Here is a 24,167-nt window from a genome sequence, read left to right as displayed (position 1 = left end):
CCAATAATAAAAGCAAGTGGGATAAAAGCGTGAGACGGCAAAACAGAACATCGCCCATAAGAGATGGGAAATATATGGAAAGAATACTATAGAGAAAAAATTAACGAGAAAAAAATCAGAGCAAATAAAGAAATAATGTTAACAGAGGAAGAAGGTGAAGAGGTAAAATGCCTCACAGAAAACGAGTTGCGAGACGAAATAAGAAAACTGCGGAATAACAAAGCCCAGGGAGATGAAGGAATAGATCCGGATATGGTGGATATTATCAAAACGGCTTTAAACCAGGTAGATCAACTATAGACGCAATCCACACTATAGATCAAATGATAGAAAAGACAGCAGAAATACATATACAACAATATATATATATATATATATATATATATATATATATATATATATATATATATATATATATATATATATATATATATACTATATATATATATATACAACATCAGATAAAACTCACACAAATAAAGGCGGACCCAATATCAACAACGCTATTCAATATAATTCTAGAAGGCATTGTGAGAAACAAAATAAGAAGATTATCACAGATGCAATACAGATAGTAGCATACGCAGATGATGTAACGATCATAGCAAATGGGAATTAATAAAATCGATCAACAAATTAGAAGGAAGAAGGAAGAAATTACGGACTGGACATAAATGCAGAAAAAATAAAATATATGAAAATAGGAGGAATAGGAATAACGTTGGGCAAACAACCAAAGAGGGGATAAAGGATAGGATACAAAAGGGCTATCAAGCCTTTGGAAGAAACAAAAACATAACCAGTGCCGGATTAAGCTAGGGGCTTGGGGGGGCTATAGCCCCGGGCCCCAGATCCAAGAGGGCCCCATCATTTGGAAATCATTCTGTATTTTTTGATGTGTTGATACCACAAAACTAACGTATTGATATTATTTTTTGAATTTTTCCGGGTTTTCGAATTCCTTAAGGGGGTCCCGTCATTATTTTAGCCCTGGACCTTATAAATTTTAATCCGGCCCTGAACATAACCGAACAAAACAAAATAAAAATGTACGAAACCCTAACAAGACCAGTAATCACATATGCGTTGGAAACAACAGTAATAAACAAAAGAGAAGAAGAAGAAGTTAAAAAAACCGAAAGAAAGAATATGAGAACTATAAAAGGCCCAAACATAACACTGGAAGGAAAAAGAAGAGCAAAGAAAAACGAAGAAATAGAGAGAGAAATGGGGAAGAAGAATATAGAGAGACACATAAAAGCACAAAGACTCAAAATACAATATAGAGAACTGGAGAGCAAAATACCAGAACCGAAAGGAACGGAAAATAATAACAAAAGTAGCCAAAACAAACGACAAACTATAAATAAAAGGAGGAGTAATCCTCCTCAAAAAAAAGGATTAAAGCGCCGAAAGCGATAGCCATAATCCACAAGGGATTGAAAGGCTTGATGATGATGATAATGAGTATCAATATCCTCTTTATATCTCAAGTAACCATCTTAATGAAGGGCCACGGGTAAAACGATCAAAGTTCAATTTTTTGCCAAATTCAGGTTACCACGGGAACCATTTGATTATTATGAGTAGTTTTCAACTGTACTATCATTTAGGCGAGAAAGATTATAGTCACTGAATTATAACAGTCAAAAGATTGGAACTAACGAGGAAGAACGATCATAGTCCATGGACTGACGAGCAAAGGTAATCAAGGTCCGTTTCTCTCCCCTCCACTAATATATCAATCAAGTTTTCTCTCGTTACTGTGTTGTTGGATAGATCTATACCCTCAATCTAACCTCTTTTAATATTTAAATTGCAGCATGTTGAGTGATTTTAGTACAACAGAAAATGTAGATGAGACTAGTGAACAAGGTAATGTGAAAAAAACGAAGAATCAAGGACGTGATAGAAAAACTATGGGCCTCAAGTAATGAGATATCTAACTTCAATAAACTGGGTGATTATAACAAACAGAATCAGTATTTGTGTGGATTGATCACCGTTGTTCCTGATCAGCGACGTCGCAACAAAAAGGATGATGCAGAGGCAAGTGTGTCCTCTTATTCTTATCGTGTACGTGCTCACGTCGTTGATAGGGATACATTAATGGATGTAACAGTTTGCCACAAGGCTTTTTTAACCTTACATGGTATAACAAACTGCCGTGCAAACGTTAAAGAAACAGTTGACAGAATTTGGTGAAGCCCAAATAGATGGTCGTGGTAAACACAGAACCAGACCAAATCAACTGCCAAATGAAACTAAATTAGAGTAATTAACTTCATCAAATCACTTGAAGGGGGGAAATCCCACTATTCATTGAAAGATACATCAAGGGTGTATTTGCTTGAAGAATTAAAAAAAGCCAAATTGCATAGAAAGTACAATGAGGCTAACAAAGATCGCCGTGTTGGTTTGACAACATTTCGTGAAATTTTTGATGGAAACTTCTAATTTTCTTTGGTTTTCCTCGAAAGGATACACGTAGCAGCTGTGATTTACTTAAATCTGAGATTTCAGTTTTAGAAGATAAAATTTATGAAGAAAGTAAACTATCGTTAGCGAAAGAGCTACATAAAAAGCAAAGAGCAAAAAAATACGTTTGGTTAGAAGTGAAAAGTTTTATTCAATCAAAAGAAACTATCGCAAATAAGCTAGAAAAAATTAAGAAGTTGGGGGAATTACCATTACCTTTCAAAAAAACTACCTACTACGTCTGGCCTGTACTACCGTCGTCAACACAACTTCATTTCCTTCAACATTCATGAAAGAAGGCTGATGATGTTTGCTCCATGCTAAAACACTTCTTCGAAAATATCCTGAGCCTAACAGTAAAGTACTTAGTTATTTTTTGCGACGCGTACGCAGACCAAAACAAGAAATTTACGGTTATACAATTTCTTCACTACACAGTTTGTACAGTGAAACGATTTCAGACTGTTTAAAGTGGTCTTCCCCATAAGAGGTCACTCTTATATGGAGGGAGATAAGGACATGAGCCTTGTAAACCAGAAATCGTATACTGAGACACTGGAGGAATGTACTCAGCAGAATCAAACCTTCATCGTTCACAGTAATTAACTGCGACAATGAGGTGAAATTTGAAACTTGGACTGATTTTTTGTTTTGTATCTACATTAAAAAGTGCCCTTTTGCGAAAGAACCAAATTTTTTATCACACAAATCAAATTACGTTAGAGCTAATTTGATAGAAAATCAGGGTACAAAGAAAAAGTCAAGAAAGTTTATACGAGAAGTAGGTCAACTTGAAAATCTGTACAATGGGAGACTGGCCATTAAACCGGCTGAATTAAAGGACCTCCTTCAGCAGTTCTTGACCAATCCAGGTGTACAAAGATTCTACGACTCACTGGCTGTTAAACAAGAAGATTACATCGAGTTTGTATATGACCTAACAACAATTGATGAACCTCTTCAGTAGCTATCTGGCAAAAACGATCAGGGTACATATTTATTTTTAGTTTTTAAATAATTTGTTTAGATACAATGTACTAAATGCATTTCTTAATTTGTTACAATGTATTACAGCATCAAGACTGAAAAACAAGTTTTTTATTCGATTTCATACTTGAAAAACGCAATGCTGAAAATTTTTATTTTCGGGACTGTGATAGTTCATCCCCATGAGGGTGCATGTTGATGCAATATTGAATGTATGTGAGTTGAACTAATGTCCAAGTATGGCTTAATCTCACTGTATGTCTCATGACCATCTTGCAATATCGGTTTAAGCACGGCATCGAGGTTTTCAGGCACAACAGCCGATTTTGAACGATCTTCACGAAAGTCATCTTGTAGCAAAGTGCAACCACGATTGAATTCGTAAATCCAGCGAAACACGGTGTCTCGAGATGGTGCTTCAATACCGAAATTCTAAGCGAGTTGATCGGCACACTGCTGTTGGTTTTTTGACCAAAATGAATCGTTTAAGTATTTGTAAACTCAAATAGCTTTCGTTCACCAAAATTTCCTTATGATGACAATGTAAGATTTGACAATTTCACATCAGTGTTGTCATATCTCATAACTTAAGTTGTATTTTTCAAAAGTAGAAAAAGCTGAGAAATGTAGTATCAAAAATTGTATTTTTCATATTTTGATTATTTAAAAGGCGTATCATAGAGCATTAAAAATATTTAAAGTACGATAACGATTATATAGATTTTTAAACGCCCTGTACCTGAAGTTCAAGTCAAGGCTAACTAGACGCTGTAGTATTACCAGATCTAGTCAATTTTTTCGAACAACAACCTCACCGACCTCTTATTCACATCTCTTGTGTTGTTGACTTAACAACTTGGACGAGCGATTTTGTCTTCTTTCACTGTTATGTCACATTTTTACGACTTATGGCAGATTTGCCTTTATGATCTGTATGAGTTAATAGTAATTTCCTTTAACGCATGCTATAATACGGGTGGGCCAGAAAGTTTCGCGAATTTAAAAAAATAATAATAAAAAAACTAAATATAATCCACATACAATTTTTGGTAATTATCTAGATTAGGTTACAACCCTCCGATTTCGTTAAAATTTTACTATGTTATAATATAATATATATAATCAAATAACTGTATTGATTTTTCAGTGATTGTAATATTTAAATTAATCGTTGAAAGAAATAAAAAGGTATAAAATAAAACTATGTAAGAAGTTAGGTTAAGTTAAGTATACAGTTTGTATATCTATTCGAATTTGATTAAACCAAGTGCCATTTAATGCACTTATTGCCCAATTGCACCACACTCTTTTTTCTTCTGTTTTCGCTTCGCACTGAAATATGTATAAGTACAGTGAAACTTTAACGTTTCACGTTTTAGTGAAATCATCGAAACAAATTTACAACAAATATTTTCACTTCTTATCACTTTACAATCAATTAAATAATTTATTAATTGATCACGATCATCAGCAATAGCTAAAAATTCGTATAGCTTCATCTTTCACAAAAATTCATAGAATTTTATCTATTTCATGGTCAAGCAAGATTAAAAAAAAACAAGTATTGATAGATTTACTAACGATAATCGTATGTAAACAAACTAGACTAAATTCTCTGCAAATTTTATGATACATGTATCATGAATGATGTATAAATTAATTTTCTTTTTTGGAACTTCTGGAACACAATTTTCTCTATAGCATACTAAAATTTTAACGAAATCGGAGGGGTGTAACCTAATCCAGATAATTACCCAATTTTTTATCTTATTTGAAATATACATCTGGGATATTTATTCCTTAAAAAGAACATCATCCAGGTGTGCACCATCGCGCTGCAAATATTCCTCGAATCTAGATCTCAAATGTTACGATTTTACTGGAAAATTTGTTATAACCTTTCAAATACCCCGTAGAACACATCACAATTAATATTATTGTGATAGGGCATTGAAGCTGATTGCAATTCTGATGTAATAAAATATAGGGTGCTCAAATTAAAAAATTATAATGTTGATATAGCACAACCTTGTTGGATTGTAAATAATTTTAATATGTGAATACTGAATATGAGACATATTAAACGTATGGAAATGAATACTGGTTTTAATTTTCCCTCTTTGTACTTTGTATTGTTAACGTTATATATCAGCAGAATAAAGAGAAACAATGTTTATAGAACTTATTGGCATCTGGAAACAAAAACTCAACATGTGAAATTTCATTTCTAATGTTTTTATATCTTCTTTGTTGAACATAAAACACAAAAATGTTGTTTGAAACCAGTAGAATAAACGTGATTAATGCGTTATATAATGATAGTATTGTTGCAGCCAGACATTCATTATTGTTGTTGGTTTTTTATATCATTAAAACCGTGTTATTCCAACTATGTGTTGAGATTATCATCTATTTGTATTTAATAAAAGTATATAGGGACGAAAAATCGAAATTATTATTAACAACTTTACCGTTAGTATCTGTTCTTCATTTATAACGTGAATACTATAATTAACACTGCACCATTGATTTTATTAGACATCGTCTTACCTTTGTGTAGAAGTTGAACATAAATGAATGGCTAGAATATAGGTATGTAAAATACTGTTAAATCCTGTTAAAGCACACACAAATAAAGTCAATAAAAATCACTTTTCACCAAGCTTTAAATTAACTGCAATTAACATATTGGCAATTTGTCGGTCACCAAATTTGGCCACTTAACACGTAAATCGAACAAAACCACAATATAAACACGTAATCGCGAAAGTCACTGTATACATGGTAGTGACTGGCTTACAGGTAAATCCAACCTTTCGTGAGTAAATGTTGTAAGAATTCTGCGCTGTTGTCAATTCGAAGTAAAAAAAAATCAGTGATGTGACAACTGAGGACAATAATTTTTATTATAATTAAAACATATTCCAGTATGAAATTAATGAGGTTTATGATTAATTAATTCATTCAGTAAATATGGTACTATGATTATTGTGAAGTTATGGCAAGTTTAACCTGCTCAGATTACCCCCGTTCCTATATAGGCCAGATGTATTTACATAAGAGCCAAGGAACACTTGTTGTCTGTCACTAATGACGATATTTTCTCCACCCTTGCCCTACATACAGCATACGCATTTGATTTCAATAGAACCAAAACTATCGCCCCAATCCGCTCCTTCAAGAGAAGCTATCGAAATAGAGAAACGTCAAAACTTTATAAACACAATGGACGATAGCCAGAGATTGCCGGCAACTTCGAAACACCTTCTTCACCCACTTCGCTTCAATACCTCTCCCGCCAATGATATACTTCCCACGACCGCCAAATCCCCAAAACACGCCAATAAGTCCCCTATAATTACAAGGACCAGGCAACTAGCTTCCCAGTTAGCTCAAGACAAACAATGAATGTGTTAGTGTTTTTGATTGTAAGCTTATTTTTATGTTCTATTTTAATCATTTTATATATTTTTTTTGTTCCAGCTTTTCATTTCCTTATGATTATGAATATCAAAATAAGAATTAAATCAAACTAGAATTATCTTCTAATAAGAAAAAATTAATTTTTCCTTAGTCCTTCCATCTTAAATATGTAGCAGTAATCAATTAAATTATTCGTAGTTTTATTAGAATTTACAAAACAAAACTATAAATTTTACTTAAATTATTTAGGTCTTTTTTATCATTTATAGCTTTTTCGTTCTTATGAATGTGAATCATTTATAAAAGTTCTCTTATTCGTGTATTAGATTTCATGGTTCTTTAATGCAGTTCCATTTTTTTATCCTATCTATGACCACTTACTCTATTTTCTAAATACTGAGATGTCTGCCCTATGTAGACAGCTCCATAATTAGTACAAGGCACTTGATATATAATATTATTTCTTTTGTTTTTTAGTGTTTTAGATTTTAATTTAGTGAAATATTTAGATAATTTATTATGTCCTTTATGACTTATACTAATATCATATTTATTGGAATAATTCGATAATAATTGGGAATTGTAGTATCTATCCTTTTTTTGATTGTGTTATTAATAATTTAAACTTATTATCACTGATCTTTTTTGTGACCTAAGATGACACGAATTGAAATTCAAATATCTTGAGCACCAAGTTGCTTTCGTATACCATTCTGTTTTTATGTTATTGTTTAGGTCTTTTTTATCATTTATAGCTTTTTCTTTCTTATGAATGTGAACCATTTTTGAAAATTCTCTTAATTTTATATAATGTGACATCAACAAAATCGATTCTATTATTATATATATTGCGCAGAATTGTTAATGAATAGATTCGTATATCTCACAAATCAACTACATTTTACAAATCTGTCAACGTAGCGCTTTACCTTCACCAATACCTGTTCTCCAACACGATTGTCGAATATAAACGAGATGTTACGATCGCTCGAAATTAATTAGTCGCACATCGAATAGTACTGTTATTACATAATGGAACAATGGAGGATGTAGTATTCCCATCTATATTATACAATAAATAATACTCGGTTTGTGTTATATTTATCAATAAACTCCTCACTTTAAGGTCAATATACCAGAAACGGTTCTAGAAACAAGCTAAAATTAATTTACTTTGAAGTTTGATTTTTTTGACAAAACGACGATACAAGAGTGATTTTTTCTTAATTATATTGCGAATATCTAACGTATCATTTAATAATTAGTCACATTAAAAGTAAGTACGTGTTTTTCAAATGTAATTCCTATCGATTTTTGCGAATTAACTCATTTCCAATTCACAATTGCAACAATTTGACATGCTGACTTTTCATAGCTGACTTATTCTTCTTATGTCCGCTCTAATACATTATTTTTAATTTAGCAATAGACCTATCAATACAAAAGAGAGAGAAATGCTTTATTGTCAAAAAATTGTAGTATATAAATCGATAGCAATAATTAAACCAGTATAAAGCATGCCCGTAATTAAATATTATTAGAATAGAAGTCGTTCACAGAGTAGATATGCCCTCAAATTTTAGCGGTATGCGGGAAAAGATAATATCTATTTGATTTCAATTGGCAAGTGATTGTGCATTTTTTGCATTGTAAAATATTGAGCCCTTAACTAATTCTGAACGTGAAGTTGGTAGGTAAAGGTAGTGCTCCGCGTTCCTAAGTGGATAGCTGTGCAGCAATATTTTTGAAATTGGGGATGCGTGCTTACGAATTAGGCAAACGCATTCAAAGATGAATTTTTAATCTATTAAAGAAGACTCTGCAGTGAGCTCTGTTGTTTAGTCCGAGTAAATATCTGACAGCTCTCTTTTGTAGTTTCGCTCAAATTGAGTCGCACCCAAGAAGGAAAGGGCTTATCGGAGATGCGACTCAATAAAAGCATAATAAACTGTTAAGGAGATGGATTATTTCAGTTCTCTGAAAACTGATCTCGGTGCAAAACAGGATATGTAACTCCCATTTCAAAGAATTGTTCAAAATAACAGATTCAACGATTCAATGATGTGGATAATACTTTGGTTCTAGAAACGTTGAGATGAGAAGATTAGAATCGCACTATGATTTAAGGTCTATGAACAGTAAACAACAGTAAACCAAAACATTGTACATTTTCAAGTACTGTTTCTAGCTTTCTGATACAGTAAAATTATCACAAAAAATAATATTGAGCTAAATATAATTGCTCTACCTACTAATTCGGCAACAGCTACAGTATGTATCTACAGGATGTACTGTAAAAAGTAGACCAGACAAAAAGCGATATCATGGACACTTGTAGCTTATTTTCTAGCTAATTATTTCAAAAATAATTCAAAAACAGTTACAGATAGCAAACAAAGAAGTCCATATTTGTAGCGTGGAACTGAAATGCGTCTAGTTTATCTTTTGAATAAAGTACATTCAATCTTAAAATAATGTATATATTTAAAACTGTTTATGGAAGATTTATTTATAGAGTCACCATTTATTAGGATTCACTAGATTATACCTATAAGATCTATGGTCCTATGAAGTGTTGTGAGATCAAGATTGCTCCAAGAGAAACTTGTCTCCAAATATACATATTTTACCACTGATATCTAGGAAAGTGTTTATAAACAGAAGAAACAAAATATGGTCTAGTACCGAGTCTTCAGGCACCCCACATTCTATTGGCTTGCAAGAAGAAATCGTTGTATCAACCCTTACACTTTTGTTGGTAAAGTATGACTTAAACCATGCGAGAGTTGGCGAAAAATATCCAAGGTTTCATCTGAGGCAAACTTTACCAGAACTGTTATTCTCAAAACTAATGTAATAGTTTTCTTAAATAATCACACTCCTTGAATCGTAGGGTGAGTTTATAAACACTCTCTTAAGGTATTAATTTATTTAAACATTGACAAGCTTATAATTTGTTTAAATTCTTCGGTTACTTTTCTATTTTTTTCCGTTCACTATCACTATTTATTATGAACTAATTAAACTGCTCTAAACAAACTCGTTTATATATCTAAAGCGAACTTCTCAAAAATTCTAGAAAATAAAGAAACAAAACAAATAAATAAATAGACCTTCCTAGAAACGAATCGCCTGCTATGATAAAAAACAAACATCAAACGAATTCCGTGTATATCAAACTTATATCAAAAGTGCCGCACTTTCACCGAATTTTAGAATTCCACTAGAATCGAACAGGACTGGCTCCAGGGCCCATATCACGGACTCATTAATCGCATTACTCATTATATAAACACTTCTTCTGGTTAAATTTTTACTCACCTAAACGAGCAGCGCTTCGTTTCTTCACTCTCATACATATTGTTCGGGATCGTATACACTGGAAAAATAAAAATTAGTTTTCCTCAAATTGTCGAACAAACTTTGAATACATAGGTACAATATTTATTTTAAAATATATTATTAAGTCAATGAAGAAGTGAAAATTCTTGCGTCCAGATTTTTTGGAAATAATTTTTAATAGGAAAATGAATTGAATAATGATTAGATTCCGAGTTCATGTTTCATATACTGAGCCAACCATTTCAGTACGAATGGTGCGTTAGATAGAACATGTCAATTGTTCAAGAAGGTGATAGGAAACTCAGTATACCGTCTCGATTTTTCATACTAGATATACTCATTCGAAAACTAATTGAATAATAATTGTCAACATCGAAATAAATTCGGAGCCATTAAAAGTATTGAAAATTTCTTAATGACATATATGCGCTGAGCTTGTCGTTAGTTACCTCCAAATGGAAATTATGGGATACAAAAATTGAAATTATTCCAAGCAAATAAAGTGTGATGATTATTAGAACGAACTATATACGAAGGCCGTTTTTATTTCTCCAATATACTATAAATAAAAGACAAGTTCATATAAAATAATAATTTTACTACCAAAATATTGGTACACCGAAGAGATTGAGACATTTATCATATCTGTGAACAAGCTTTTCAATAGCCTCTTCAAAGAAAGTTGCCGCCAATATCGCCTAACAGTTCAGTAGCAATAGACAAAGCAGTAATGGTGAATCTGCGGTTTTCTTTAACCGTTCTGTCAACTCGTTGAACCAGGTCATCCGAAACGACACATTTGCGTCCTTGGCCCCCTCCATCGACACCAATCACTCATGAAGTTTTCCCCATACACACGACTCATTCTCCAATAGGTTTCTGCAGCACTATGGCCTTCAGCCTGTAGAAAACGAATCACACTTCGCAATTCACAGTCTGAATCGAGTGGACCCACCATAAGACATATCTTTTCTCTTCTCTTCTCATATCTAATATTATTAAGAATTATGTATCTTACTGTACAAAAAATTATCATTTTATAAAAATATCCAGATATGAATGACTATAGTCTATTTCAGAAAGGTATAGAGTAATAAAATGAGGAATTCCGTCCAGTTCGGCTCAATTTCGGTGTGAGCCATAGGTTTAGGTCTTGAAATATTTTTTGTAATATTAAAATTTCAAGTAATTGCGAAAGAGAATTAGGAAAAGTATGTTTTCTGGGCTGAAGTTTCAATATCGAAATATTGTGTAGGGATTATACAGTTACGTTTTGCGTTCAACAGGTACCGTTTAACCTTCTATTAGTGCCTCTGCCTAATTCCAACCCTATTTCAGATCCTTTATACTAGTGTCCTACCAGTACGCCTTTGGCACACTATTTTTAGTGTTTATGAATGTATAACAATAGGCTAAACCCATAAATTGACCCCAATCCCTACATGCACTTGATAAAAAGAAAGAATTTTACAATGAAATCAATGCCAAACTATGAAAGTATGAAATTATTCAATTGTATGATGAGAAAATGTATTTTACCTGATGAATAAAGTTGATAACTTCTGAATATGGTGCTTCATCAAAAGTTCTGCCATTAATTTCAAGAATTTCATCACCAATTTCGAAAATTTCTTTATCAAGAGGTGAACCTGAAAACAAAATAAAAGAATTAATGAAGAACTCGATAGTTTCATTTAGTTCACTAAAATGTTAACCAGGCTAAGAGTTATAAAATTCAAGCTCTGTAAAGTATGGCCTCATTTTGAGATAGTAAGTATAATTGGTACCAGCCAAATGCGAGCATTCATCAATTGTCTTTAATTTTTTCCTTTGTAATATATTTTAGTAAATCACTCTTCTCACTGTTAACGCTGATTCACGCCTATATATTATTGACTAGAAGAGGAACACATTAAATTCGTAAACTAGAAGTGGGTCGATCGAACCATACTAGGTGTGGCTATTTTGATATTATGTATTTTTTTTTATTATCACCTTCAATAAATACCATTTCTCTAGCCCTATATCGCTCCATGTGATTCTTCCATTGTTCGAAACAGTGCAGGAATTCTTTTTATGTCAATTCCTTCAGGACGCGCGCCGCTTTTTCTATCACACTTTCAACTAACTTAAACCTTGTTCATTTAATGCAGATTTGATTAATCACTCTAATAAGCTTGATTAATTTTCAATTGCATTCAAAGTGTCAATACAAATATTTTCGGAGCTTCTTGTTGATCAACTTTCTAACATAAAATTTGTCGCACACATTCTTTGTCCATTTCTATAGATTCAACAATCGCACGAATATTTAGGCGACGTTCATATCGAATGAAACCATCGACTTTTTCGATATTTTAATTTTTTTTGACGGGGATGAGCGACCTAAACGTGAATCATTTCTCGGCCATTTTGAAGATGCTCAGAGCACTCAAAAACACGTGGACGTGACAAACATCCATTGTCATGCACTTGTTTCAATAAATTATAAGTTTCAGATGTAGTTTTTACAAGATTTATGTCACAAAAATTGATTGCTCTAAATCTAGGTCAATCATTATTACAGCAATACATAAAGAAAAACAGTCCCTCTACAAACGAAGATCATTCGAAAGAATGCTAAATAGCTGACAGTCGTTATCATTTGGAGCATTGCCAGGAGGATGAAATTTTAATACGAATCAACGAAAATCCTTAACCTAAACTATTCGACCATATCATTTTACATCTGATCAGAACATATCACCAAAGAATCTTCTTACAAGTTTAACATTACGCAGTGGAAAATGGAAAAGTAGAGATGGAAATCACTCACTTTATTAAATATATTCTTGTTACTGTTGAGGATTGTTGTTTCCAATAGAAAATCTTTGGTTAAAAACCGAGCTCCAAGTTAATCAGATTCTAATGCAAGAGCCGACAGAAGTTGATGAAAATTATTATTGTTCCAATTCTAAACTTCGGAGATTTACAGCATTGTGTATCGCCTTTGGATAATTAATAATCTAGGCCAATTTGACTAAATTTTCTATTATTTTTTCTAGATTGGGCGTAGTAGTATGCTTGATTAATGCAGTTTCCTTAACCTTGTTAAACAAGACATTGTCCACCATGCAGGTCATTATTGATCTCTCTCGGTATAGGATTTAATTTTTATTTCCAAAACAGCTTCTGGTGGATATTTATAATAAGGCAGCAGGTTTGCATTGGGCTGTGTTTTTTTGCTAACTCGCGGTGTACAATTCAGTTATAACAGAAGAACTCTTCTGTCATATAAACCAACTACCACAAGTAAGATTAAATATATGTCAAATTCAATACTGTGCCAAACCGTTACTTTTGGAATCTATGAAAAATTCTAGAAGTAGATAATTATTTGTCCAAAACCTGAATCTGCTATTGTAATTTGAGGTGTCTTCAAAGACACTAGGCAAAATTAGTATTTAGTTTGATGGTTCGAATTTAGGTAAACGAGAAAAGCATCATATGAATCTCATAATATTATTGCACTTCCATCACTTTTCATATAATTTCAATTATCCTGAACCGCCTGGACAACTTGTGTATTACAAATGGCGCTATCTATCTCTTATTTGGAAAGACAGAGTTTATCTACAATAATGTAGTTGTAAGGCTCCGTTACCTTGGAGACCGACATCTTCCGATTTCGAAAATTTTAATTGCGATCGTTTGAGATCATTTTGCGATAGAATGCGACGTCACAGATCATTTTGCAGCACCGCCTCTTTCAGCGTTGTTTACAATAATGATGGTTCGCTCCTGAAGCACACACTTTTTACGATCGGGTTCAAACAAATGTTAAATTAAAGGAAACATTTTGCAATAGAATGCGATACCTTAAAAACATTTTGAAACGCATCAAATCAATAGTCAAAAGTGTGCTTCAAAGTAGCGCCATAGTGGGCTCCCTTACCTTGAAGCACGAGATCATCCGATTTCCAAAAATTTTAATTGCGATCGTTTGTGATCATTTTGTAATAGAATGCGACACCGCCGTTCAAGTCTTATTCACGAGAAACAATCAATAGCGAATACTACATTATGTTGTTGGATCGTTTGAATATAAAAATCAAGGGAAAAAAATCACTGTTTCACCCAGACAATGCACCGATTCAAAAATCGATGGCAACGATTTTTAAATTGAACTAATTGCACCTCAAATTCCTTCCGCATCCACCGTAAAGTCCGATTCTGGCCCCCAGTAACTACTAGCTATTCGCTGATCTCAAAAAAAGAAGAAGATTTAAAATCCAAAGAAGTTATTAGTTATTATTATTATTAGCCACCGTTGATTTAAACCAACTAATTATCTACTTTAAATCTCTTCAAAGTTTTAGAAGATAAACCAAAAAAGAAGTTTTTAAAAACCAACTTACGTTGTACAAATGAAGATATAGACAATAATTGTAAATTGTATTATAATATTTTTTGTAAATATCCATTTGAAACATTTCTATTTTCAATTTTTTTTATAGTTTTAAAATAAAAACAGCAAATTCTTCGCAGTTGATATTTTTTAAAAATTTACTGCAATCTCGCATAATATTATTGACGTAGATAAACGGGATAGAAATGATTGTAGTGCAACATAACTGGCAAAATCGAATGAACAGTGAAAATTATTTCTGTACCAGGGTGGTAAAAAGGAAATTATAATTTTGATGGTATTTATATTTGGAGCTTCAGATATCACTTTGTGATTTACCCAATCAACAAAAAGTTTCTTTAAACAAATTTTAGTATAGCATTCCAAAAATAATTGATATGTTTTAAATCCGTGAGTCGAACGAAAGGCAACGAAACTCACCATTAATGTGAGCTTTTACGACTTTTATGTTAGTTGCTAAAAATATTTTTCAATAGTAATATTGTGTTCAAAGTAATGACGATTCTAAGCTGTAAGTACATTAATTTTATCTAACAGGGATAATGCTTAATTGTTTAGAAAGAAAAACATAACCTTTAATTGAATTGTCTTGTCTACGTTTTTCTATCTCTGTTTGGAAAATTCTTTTTGGCGCTTTCCTATTTCCTAAATTAATATCTAATTGTAAAATTGGTTATTTTAATATACTGATTAATTTTCAGAATATACAACTGCAATATCAACATTATTAATAACGCATTTGTTTAATGAGCAACATTATTCATTGATATAGAAACAAGTCGTACATGTTTAATGGTATACATAAATTTTTTCCACTACAAAGGGTGTAAGGAACATTTAAAAGACAACGATTTTGCTAACGAGCGAAGGTTGCTAATAAAATTTAAGGCAGTAGTAATTTTACTTAATCCCGTGTATATATAAAGGATCGAATGACATCATGCTCTTCAGAGGAGTTGTAATTCAATATTCGTCGAGGCATTAGCCAGGAAAGTAGTTGGTTTCTCCTATGAAGAACTGCAGAATTCATTTTCGAAATATATATATATATATATATATATATATATATATATATATATATATTATATTTATATATAAATTTCATTAATTTCTTATTACCTAGACCTTTTCATATAATAATGCTTGTAAATGTTCTTGATTTTAGGCCTCTTCTGTTTCAAAATTATTATTTTTGAGAGATGATAAAAAATTGACGTTTCGACTTAACTTCAGTCTTTTTGACAATGACAATTTGCTTATTTATATTGATCAATAGATCACCTTCATCATGAATATCAAAATAAGAATAAAATCAACTTAGAACTTTGTTCTAAGAAAAATTAATTTTTTCCTCAGTTCTTACATCTCAAATACGTAGCAGTACTTAATCAAATTATCTGTAGTTTTATTAGAATTTGGAAAATGGAACTATGAAGTTTACTTAAATTATTTAGGTCTTTTTTATCATTAATAGCTTTTTCGTTCTATCCCTAAAAATTTCCTTTTTCGTGTATTAGATTCAGATTCAAAATTTTTTTTTGATATTTCATATATATGTAGACAGCGCCATAATTAGTACAAGGCACTTGATATATAATATTACTTCTTTTGTTTTTTAGTGTTTTAGATTTTAATTAAGTGAAATATTAATATTATGTCCTTTATGACTTATACTAATATCATATTTATTGAAATAATTCGATAATTGTTGGGAAAGTCCTTGTACATATGATAAGAAAAAATATTTTATGATTATTCGTTCCTAATTTGTTTTTTAATTGATTGTAGTAACTATCCTTTTCTTGAATATGTTATTTATCATTTTTCTCGGATAATTATTTTCTTTCAATGCATTTTTTGCTTTTTGAATAACTGAGCATCTAAATTCAGGATCTGACAGTTGGATAGATCTATTAGCCAAACTTATTATCACTGATCTTTTTTGTGACGTAAGATGACACGAATTGAAATTCAAATATCTTGAGGACCAAGTTGGTTTCGTATACCATTCTGCTTTTATGTTATTGCTTAGGTCTTTTTTATCATTTATAGTTTTTTCTTTCTTATGAATGTGAGCCATTTTTAAAAATTCTCTTTTTAGTGTATTAGATTCCGTTCCAAGAATTTCGTTCCGTTCGTCAATGCAGTACGTAATGGGTCAATTATTGGCCATCATCATGTTTTTTGTATTAGTTTAGTAGTAATTTCCCATGGTTATTAATTTGTGAGATCGTAGAAAAGTTTCTATTACGAATCGAATTACTATTTGAAAATTATTGTTTTTTGTGAGATAACAAAAATGGAAGGGTTAATCCAAACAATTCCAATTAGAGGAGGAAAGACTAAAGATAAGTAGCTAAACGTAAGAGGTACATTTAAAGAAACTTTGTGACTAAATTTATAGTAATAGTTGAAACTACAGTTTCGATATCGGTTTCGTAATAGCTTCCAATTTTTTAACATTCAGGAATGTTCCAGTGTGTACTGTTGTAATGTAACAGTTGTAACAGTAGCTCTCCAGCTTTCTATGTTACTGAGTCAGACTCAGAAAGTGTCAATGATCTAATGCGAATTTGGAAAATGTGAGTTTACAATTATGGAGTTAGTAGGGGTATCAAGAAACTATAATGTTTTAAGTAATTCCAATGATAATATTCACATAACCTCAATTGTTGACTACGTTGTGGGCTACATCAGTCTAATCATGGAAATGTCTACAATGAATAGCCCAGGCACCACAATTTCGGTGACAGACAATGAAGTGTAGTTGATTCAAAAAATTTAAAGTGAACGACGACATACAAAATGATAAGTTATCCACAAATTGGTTGCAGCTTTTCTCTCCACTATGATCCCGCTAGCAAGTTCGATCCTTTGTCCTCGAGTGTATAAAGGCGGGCTTACACGGAGTCGTAAACTGGGCGAGAATACTACTCGGTCTGCGCATATCTTCACGAATACTAAAAACTTCGATACTCAATTCATCGCATATTTTTTAAGGTTCCACCTCTTACATCAACAAATTGAATTATTTGTTTTGTATTCATTTTGTACACTGACATTTTGTATGCTGACGTAGAAACTGTTGTTAATTATTATTATATATTAATAAAATGTATTAATTTATCTGTTAAATTATAGTAAATTTTATTCACTCGTACCAAAATCGAAACTAATACGTTTATATACGGTAGAAACTTTAGATTTGGTGGGTGTTTCACGACTAAACCGGTCGTGTTCACTACAACAGTGCGGAGTAATCACGAGCGATCTATTTCTGGTCGTTGGTACAACCACTACCAGTTCACACCAGTGATAGGGAAGGGCATAAAATATCGATATATTAAACTATCGATATTTTTTTAAAAAATAATCGATAAATAAATGATTTTTTTATTTTTCTTCACTTTGTGATCACGTTAAAAGTATTGTTACATTTTTACACAATCTGGAAATGCTTCAGACCAATTACGAGCGGAGCAACAAGCTTAAGGCAAAAAAGAAGGCGAAGTTTTGACATTAACCCAAGCAGTCAGCACTAGATGGAGCTCGTGCTTAGATATACTGGAACGGTTTGTTAAATTGTCGGAAATTGTAGCTAAAATTTTAGCCACTAAAAGCCAAACTAACAAGAATACGCCATATATGGTAACAACTTCGCAGCTTAGAGTAATTCGATACCTTACTACTTCTCTTAGTCCTTTTAAAGAATCTTCTGAAGAGATCAGTGGAGAATATTATGTTACGTCAAGCATAGCAATTCCTGTTTCTAATTTACTTCGTAGTTACTGATCAATCAACGCTATCGACCACTGTAAAGGAAATTTTTAGAGGTATTACTTAAAAAAATCGAAGAAAAACTCCTTCCCCTTGAGAAAAAAATTCTTTTCTTTCGGGGGCGATTATATTAGACCCACGGTTTAAGCGTCTTCATTTCACGTCTCCACTCGCTGTCTCGCTTTAGTTCAAATAGAGTAAAAATTCCAAGCTCTGGCAGTGTTCTCAATGAACTCAAACAATATCTGAACCAACCATTAATCGACCGAAAATCAGACCCGATAGAATTTTGGGTGAATTGAAGCCATTTCACACCAGTTCTATCTGAAATAGTTTCAAAATATTTGATCATCTGTCAGGCTTCCTCTGTATCATCTGAAAGACTTGCTTCGGCAGTTCGGCAGTTCTAGATAATAGAAGCAGGTCGACTGGAGAGCATATTAAAGAGCGAATACTTTTGATGTCTATACCAGATGATTACTGAATTCTGTATTCTATACTGAATATTTAGCGATATATTTTTTTCATTTGCCCATCCCTAGGTAGTGATCACGACTAACTCGTCGAACCCGCTTCAATACGAGTACTAATCCATAATATGGAAACGGTATGAGTATCAGGTGCAAGAGGAAAATATCAAAATATATTTTGACTTTGTGGAATTTATTTTCAACTTTTGATCTTGATCTTTTATTCATAATTTTCTACAAAAAATTTGTTCTAGCGTATGAAAAGGATATTCCTCTGTAATTATAGTATTTAATTCTATTTCCTTAAATCTAATTATTTTATTGTCGTTTTAGGGTAAATCACTGATTTTAATAATGTTTTTATAATATATTTTACTTTAATTTGATGTAACCGAACTAAATCACGAATTTTTTGCATGGTAACAAGAGATTTGTGTGCAGGGGCGTTATCCAGCAAAAACAAAACACCTTTGGATAGCTTTCCCCGTCTTTTATCTTTAATTTTTTCCCGTAGAGTGATCAGTAATGTCGAATAATAATCTCCAGTTATTGTCCTACCCTTATCCAAAAAATCAATCATGATTACTCCATGGCAACCCCAAAGAACTTAAGCAAGAACTTTTCCAGCAGATTTTTGGACACGAAACTTCTTAGGTCTTGGAGAGCCAGAGTGTCGCCATTCCATCGATTGTTGCTTTTTTCTGGATCGTAGAAATGTATCCAAGTCTCATCCATAGTAACAATTCGGTTTAAGAAGTCTACATCGTTTTCAAATCGAGCACAGATCGAACGTGATGCTTCTACCCTTGCACGCTTTTGGTCAACATTCAAACATTTGGCGATCCAGTTTGCAGCAATTATTCTCATGTCCAAATTGACGTGAACTATATGATAAACGCGTATGTATGAAATATTCAATGTCATGAACTGCACCGATATTTTCTGGGACTGACACAGAAACTGGCCTTCACGATCTGTCATCACCTTCAAAGGAAAATTTACCTCTTTTGAAGCTTGCAGTCCAATTTTTCACGGTCGCATACGAAGGACATTAATCACCGATGGGTTTAAGCATATCCTCGTAAATCTGCTTCCCTCTTAACCCTTCTAAATACAGGTACTTGTTGATGGCTCGATACTCCAATTTTTCGATTTTCACAATTTTGGTGAACATTTCTTTTCTTTTTTTTTTTGTTTTTTTTTGTTTGTTGCTAGGGTAGCGCAATATTTTGTTTATGCATGGAACTGGCCTAGACTAACTAGATATCAATACATCCTCGTATTAGACTAGGTAAAGTTTCTAGTTCCAGTAAGCCTCTACAATCTGTGGACTCTGCAGCAAAAACCAAATCTTTGCAAAGGTCGTCTTCACCGATAGCGTCAACGTCTACTGTTAAAGTACGTATCAGTAATACTGATAGTAGTGTTGATATTGATGATCCCCAGCCAGTCCAGACTTCCTCAAAATCAACCATCCAACAGTCTAAAATAGATGAAACATTTAATAAAATAATCTCATACAAACAAGGCGACATCAGTGTAAAAATAACGCAGGCTATTGTTTACATGATTTGTGTGGATGCAGTTCCATGAGATTTCGAAGATTGTTGAAAACAGTCGCACCTGTGTATGTAGTACCGACCCGAAAAACAATAAGAACTGCTGTGATTGATAAATATAATTATGTTTCATCCATATTCAAAGCAAAGTTGGCCGATGTGGGGAGCTACTCTTTCACAACAGATATTTGGACGGATTCACAAAACCGCAGCTTCTTCAGCTACAGCGCAATATATCGCCGACCAGTTCGACAAAATTTGTGAAGAATGGAGTATTGTTAAAGAAAAGACAATCGCTGTTGTAACTGATAGTGCTCTAAATATTGTGAAAGCAGTTGAAATATGTTTCGGCAAAAAACATATACCTTGTTTTGCTCATACCTTAATTTAATTGCTACAAAAAGTATCGAAAACGTTCCTTCATTTTGTAGATCTTTTAAAAACCGTGACGGTGACGAATTAAGGAAATTGACTGAAAAAAAAACTTGTCCAGGACGTGACAACTAGATGACTAGATGATATAACCAAACTATAAAAACTTTATATAGTGTAGTCATATTTATTCCTTCTCCTTCGTTATATGTCATCTATTACTTTTATAACTCTAACTATACTTTTTTGTTGATTTTGTTGATTTATCTAAACTTCTTTATTTTTGCATCCGTAGTGATTCTCTTCCAGCTGTTTTAATGTGTTGTTTGGATTTTTTCTTTATCTATTGTAGTTTCTTTTGCCTTCACCACAAAGTAATCACTATCCATTTCTGGTTCTTATTATTATTAATTATTGTTTTTGTTCCTTTCCAGTTGTCTGCTATTTCTCCATTCATTTAATTTCTTGTTTCTGCATCAGATGTTTCAGTTTGAAATCAATATTATTCTCGTGAGATCGTGACATCTGGTTAATTGCGAGGTAGCTAGCTAATAGTCGGGATGGGAGGAAGCGACATAGTAGAATCAGGTGTGAGGTTTATATGCACTGGAAAAGAAAACTTGTCAATAAATATAATGAATACTCTAGAATCGATGGTGATGGTATCGTTGATAGCATCCGTAGCCAAGACAACGAAAAGATTAACCTATGAAATTTTGTTATAATTTTTGTCATTGTCCGTTATACTGATTAATTTTTTTGGTGCATTTGCTCAGAAGTGAAATGTAGGATTGCATTCATTAGAATTGTTCTAACCTGCTAGTCAGAATCGTACTTTGAACGGTTATCGCAAGCGTTTATAGATATTTTCTGCGCAATCTCCGGCTATGCATGGTACTTGCTATGAACCAAGTATCGAAAAGATCGTCTCTTAAACGGTTCACAAACAAGTCGGTTGGAACGCAAAACAGAATCGTTCGAATAACGATAACCACCCGGTTGGAACACGTAATCTTTAGGTTCGTTCCAACCCATCAAAAAACCGTTGTTGATACGGTGACGATTCTGCGCAATAGAGATTACGTGTTCCAACCGACTTAGGTATCGTTTGTGAACCGTTTCCGGGACGGTCTTTTCGATACTTGGTTGATAACAAGTACTGTTACAAGAACTGTGCATAATCGGAGATTTCGCAGAAAATGTCTATAAATGCTTCCGATAGTAAGGTCCCGACTAACAGGCTGGAACAAACCTTTTATTGCGCAGAATCGTCACTGTACCAAGGACGGTTTTTTGATGGGTTAGAACGTATCTATTGTTATTATAAACATACCATTATTGCAAATTTCTATCCTCTAATTCTGAGCGGGCATCAACAGAAAAGAACTCAGACGGCTTTTTCAACTATTTCAATTTCGTGTGTGGATGATATTTTCCAACGATCGATTAGATATATTTTGAAAGTATCTGTCTAGTTTGAGAACTTATCTTACGATATTGAGAAACAAACATTGAATACAATTCGTCTTTTAACTTAATATTAACAATATGAATATCACTTATACTACTAGACATAAAGTTGTCTGATGAGGAAAGGAAGAGTCAATGATGTCAATCAATTCTAATATACATTTCTCTGGTTAATTTGTGTAAATTCTTTTATAATTCATAATGGATCGGCGTTGATATGATGAAATAGTGCTTAATAAATTAAAACTTTGTAAAAGACTTACCTGAAATCATTAGCCGTAAACCTAAAATTTAAGGAAAAATTTATGTAGGTACTAATAAATATTATTCATGCATAAAAGCTATAACTGATAATACAATATACGAAAAGGGAGATTCCTACAATATACACGTTTTCTATTACTTCTTGGAGGGTTTATAACTAAAATCTAAGACCATTGCAGACTAGACTATAATTTGGTTAGACAATATTCCCTAATTCTTAATTTTATTTGTAGCATTAAAGCTTATCGGAGTCCTCCTTAAACACAATTTGAAAATCTACCTCTATAAATTCAATCTCTTCAGTTTCTTAGTTATTAGACTCTCTCATATGTTTCTGTTTCTACATTGTCTTTATTTTAGGTAACTTCTTATTGAATATTTGTTTTTATAATAAATGAAACATTGACGTTTAGACCTTTATCAATTTTCTACCTATTTTAAAAACTTATTTTCAATCAAATGAGACCCAAAATAAAGAGAATTTAGCAAGAAAATACATTCACTTATTGAAATAGTTTTAATGAAGCACTATATGAAAAAGCTGACAGCACAATTATATCTGGTAGCATTTAAAAACTATTCAATGTGGTAGATAAATATTCTTGGGAAATATGATTTCGCGTTTGATTGTTTGATTATCACAAATAAGTGACACTCCAACGTTATTGATCATATTCTTTTACCATTGGACTATTTGAAATTGCGAAGCGTCATAACGCGTGTTTCTCAACGAGAGAAAACTTTTTCTCTAAAACTCGCAATAAAAAATTTTGAAATCGATATTTGACTAATAATATCAATCTGTGATCTTAGCTTTTTTTCACACTTCTTCTTAGTCTTAGTTCTTTCATGTTTGTCTTCTTTTTGATTTCTTCGCCCTTTTTTCCTTTATTTTTCTTCATTTTTACATTATATACAGGGTGTCCCACGACGATTTAAAACTATCTCTATATGACAAAATACTTATAGTAAAATCATAAAAATTTCTACGTTTGGGTTTGCGGATACGATTTTTTTAACTTTCGGTTCTACCGGAAGTCAACTGTCACTTTGTTATTTTAGATGAAACACCCTGTATATTAATACATTTCTAAAATCTATGTAAAATTTTAGTATACTTTTGTCTATAAACTTTTTTCGAAAAATGCATACTTTTTGGGTTATTAATTCTTTGTAAAAAATTTGACCGTTGCAAATACTTTTAAATTAGTTTTATACGAGGATACCTTCAAAGCAACGGTCCTCAACCCGTGGCCCGCGGGCCGCAAGCGGTTCGGTTTTTGGCAGCCTGACGATATCTACTAAGTTTGCGTACATATCAGAGCAAAGCTGGTCAATTTCTGGCCATAATATCATATCATAATGCATATTGACCCAAATTTACATAAGCAGTAAGATTTGCGTAATTGGTTGGCTCGAGTTCGGTTATTTATTACGTCACTAAACCTATTTCTCGAAGTGGAGCATCTTACTCTTCGTTTACCGTCTTAGAGACGCGCAGCAACGATTTACATATACGCGTGGGGCGTGCGTTTGAAGAAGCCAAAGGTTTGATTAGTTTCAGTTCGCTATTGAGAGTCAGCGTGTAAGGAAGTGTTTGGATACTGCGCTGAGAAT

The 24,167-nt window shown here is 32.6% G+C and overlaps 2 protein-coding genes across 4 annotated transcripts in view; one reads left to right on the top strand and one right to left on the bottom strand.

The window, feature by feature from the left end:
- LOC130891672 (uncharacterized) overlaps nucleotides 1–24,167 on the top strand; it is a 69,882-nt gene that overhangs the window by 8,291 nt on the left and 37,424 nt on the right. The gene's annotated exons all lie outside the window — the stretch shown is intronic.
- LOC130891671 (protein PALS1) overlaps nucleotides 1–24,167 on the bottom strand; it is a 118,837-nt gene that overhangs the window by 81,015 nt on the left and 13,655 nt on the right. The window contains exons 3-5 of one of the 3 annotated variants that reach the window (XM_057796540.1): nucleotides 22,550–22,570; nucleotides 11,770–11,879; nucleotides 10,210–10,267 (exon numbers count right to left, since the gene is read on the bottom strand). In XM_057796540.1, the coding sequence (XP_057652523.1) occupies nucleotides 10,210–10,267; nucleotides 11,770–11,879; nucleotides 22,550–22,570 (189 nt within the window). Of the gene's footprint in view, nucleotides 1–6,015; nucleotides 6,279–10,209; nucleotides 10,268–11,769; nucleotides 11,880–22,549; nucleotides 22,571–24,167 lie in introns of those variants that run through there. The other 2 variants (XM_057796541.1, XM_057796542.1) reach the window with 2 other exon arrangements.

The sequence above is a fragment of the Diorhabda carinulata genome, chromosome 3 (assembly GCF_026250575.1).
Source record: "Diorhabda carinulata isolate Delta chromosome 3, icDioCari1.1, whole genome shotgun sequence".
Taxonomy (NCBI): Eukaryota; Metazoa; Arthropoda; class Insecta; order Coleoptera; family Chrysomelidae; genus Diorhabda; species Diorhabda carinulata.
This window is presented reverse-complemented; position numbering and strand designations above follow the sequence as displayed.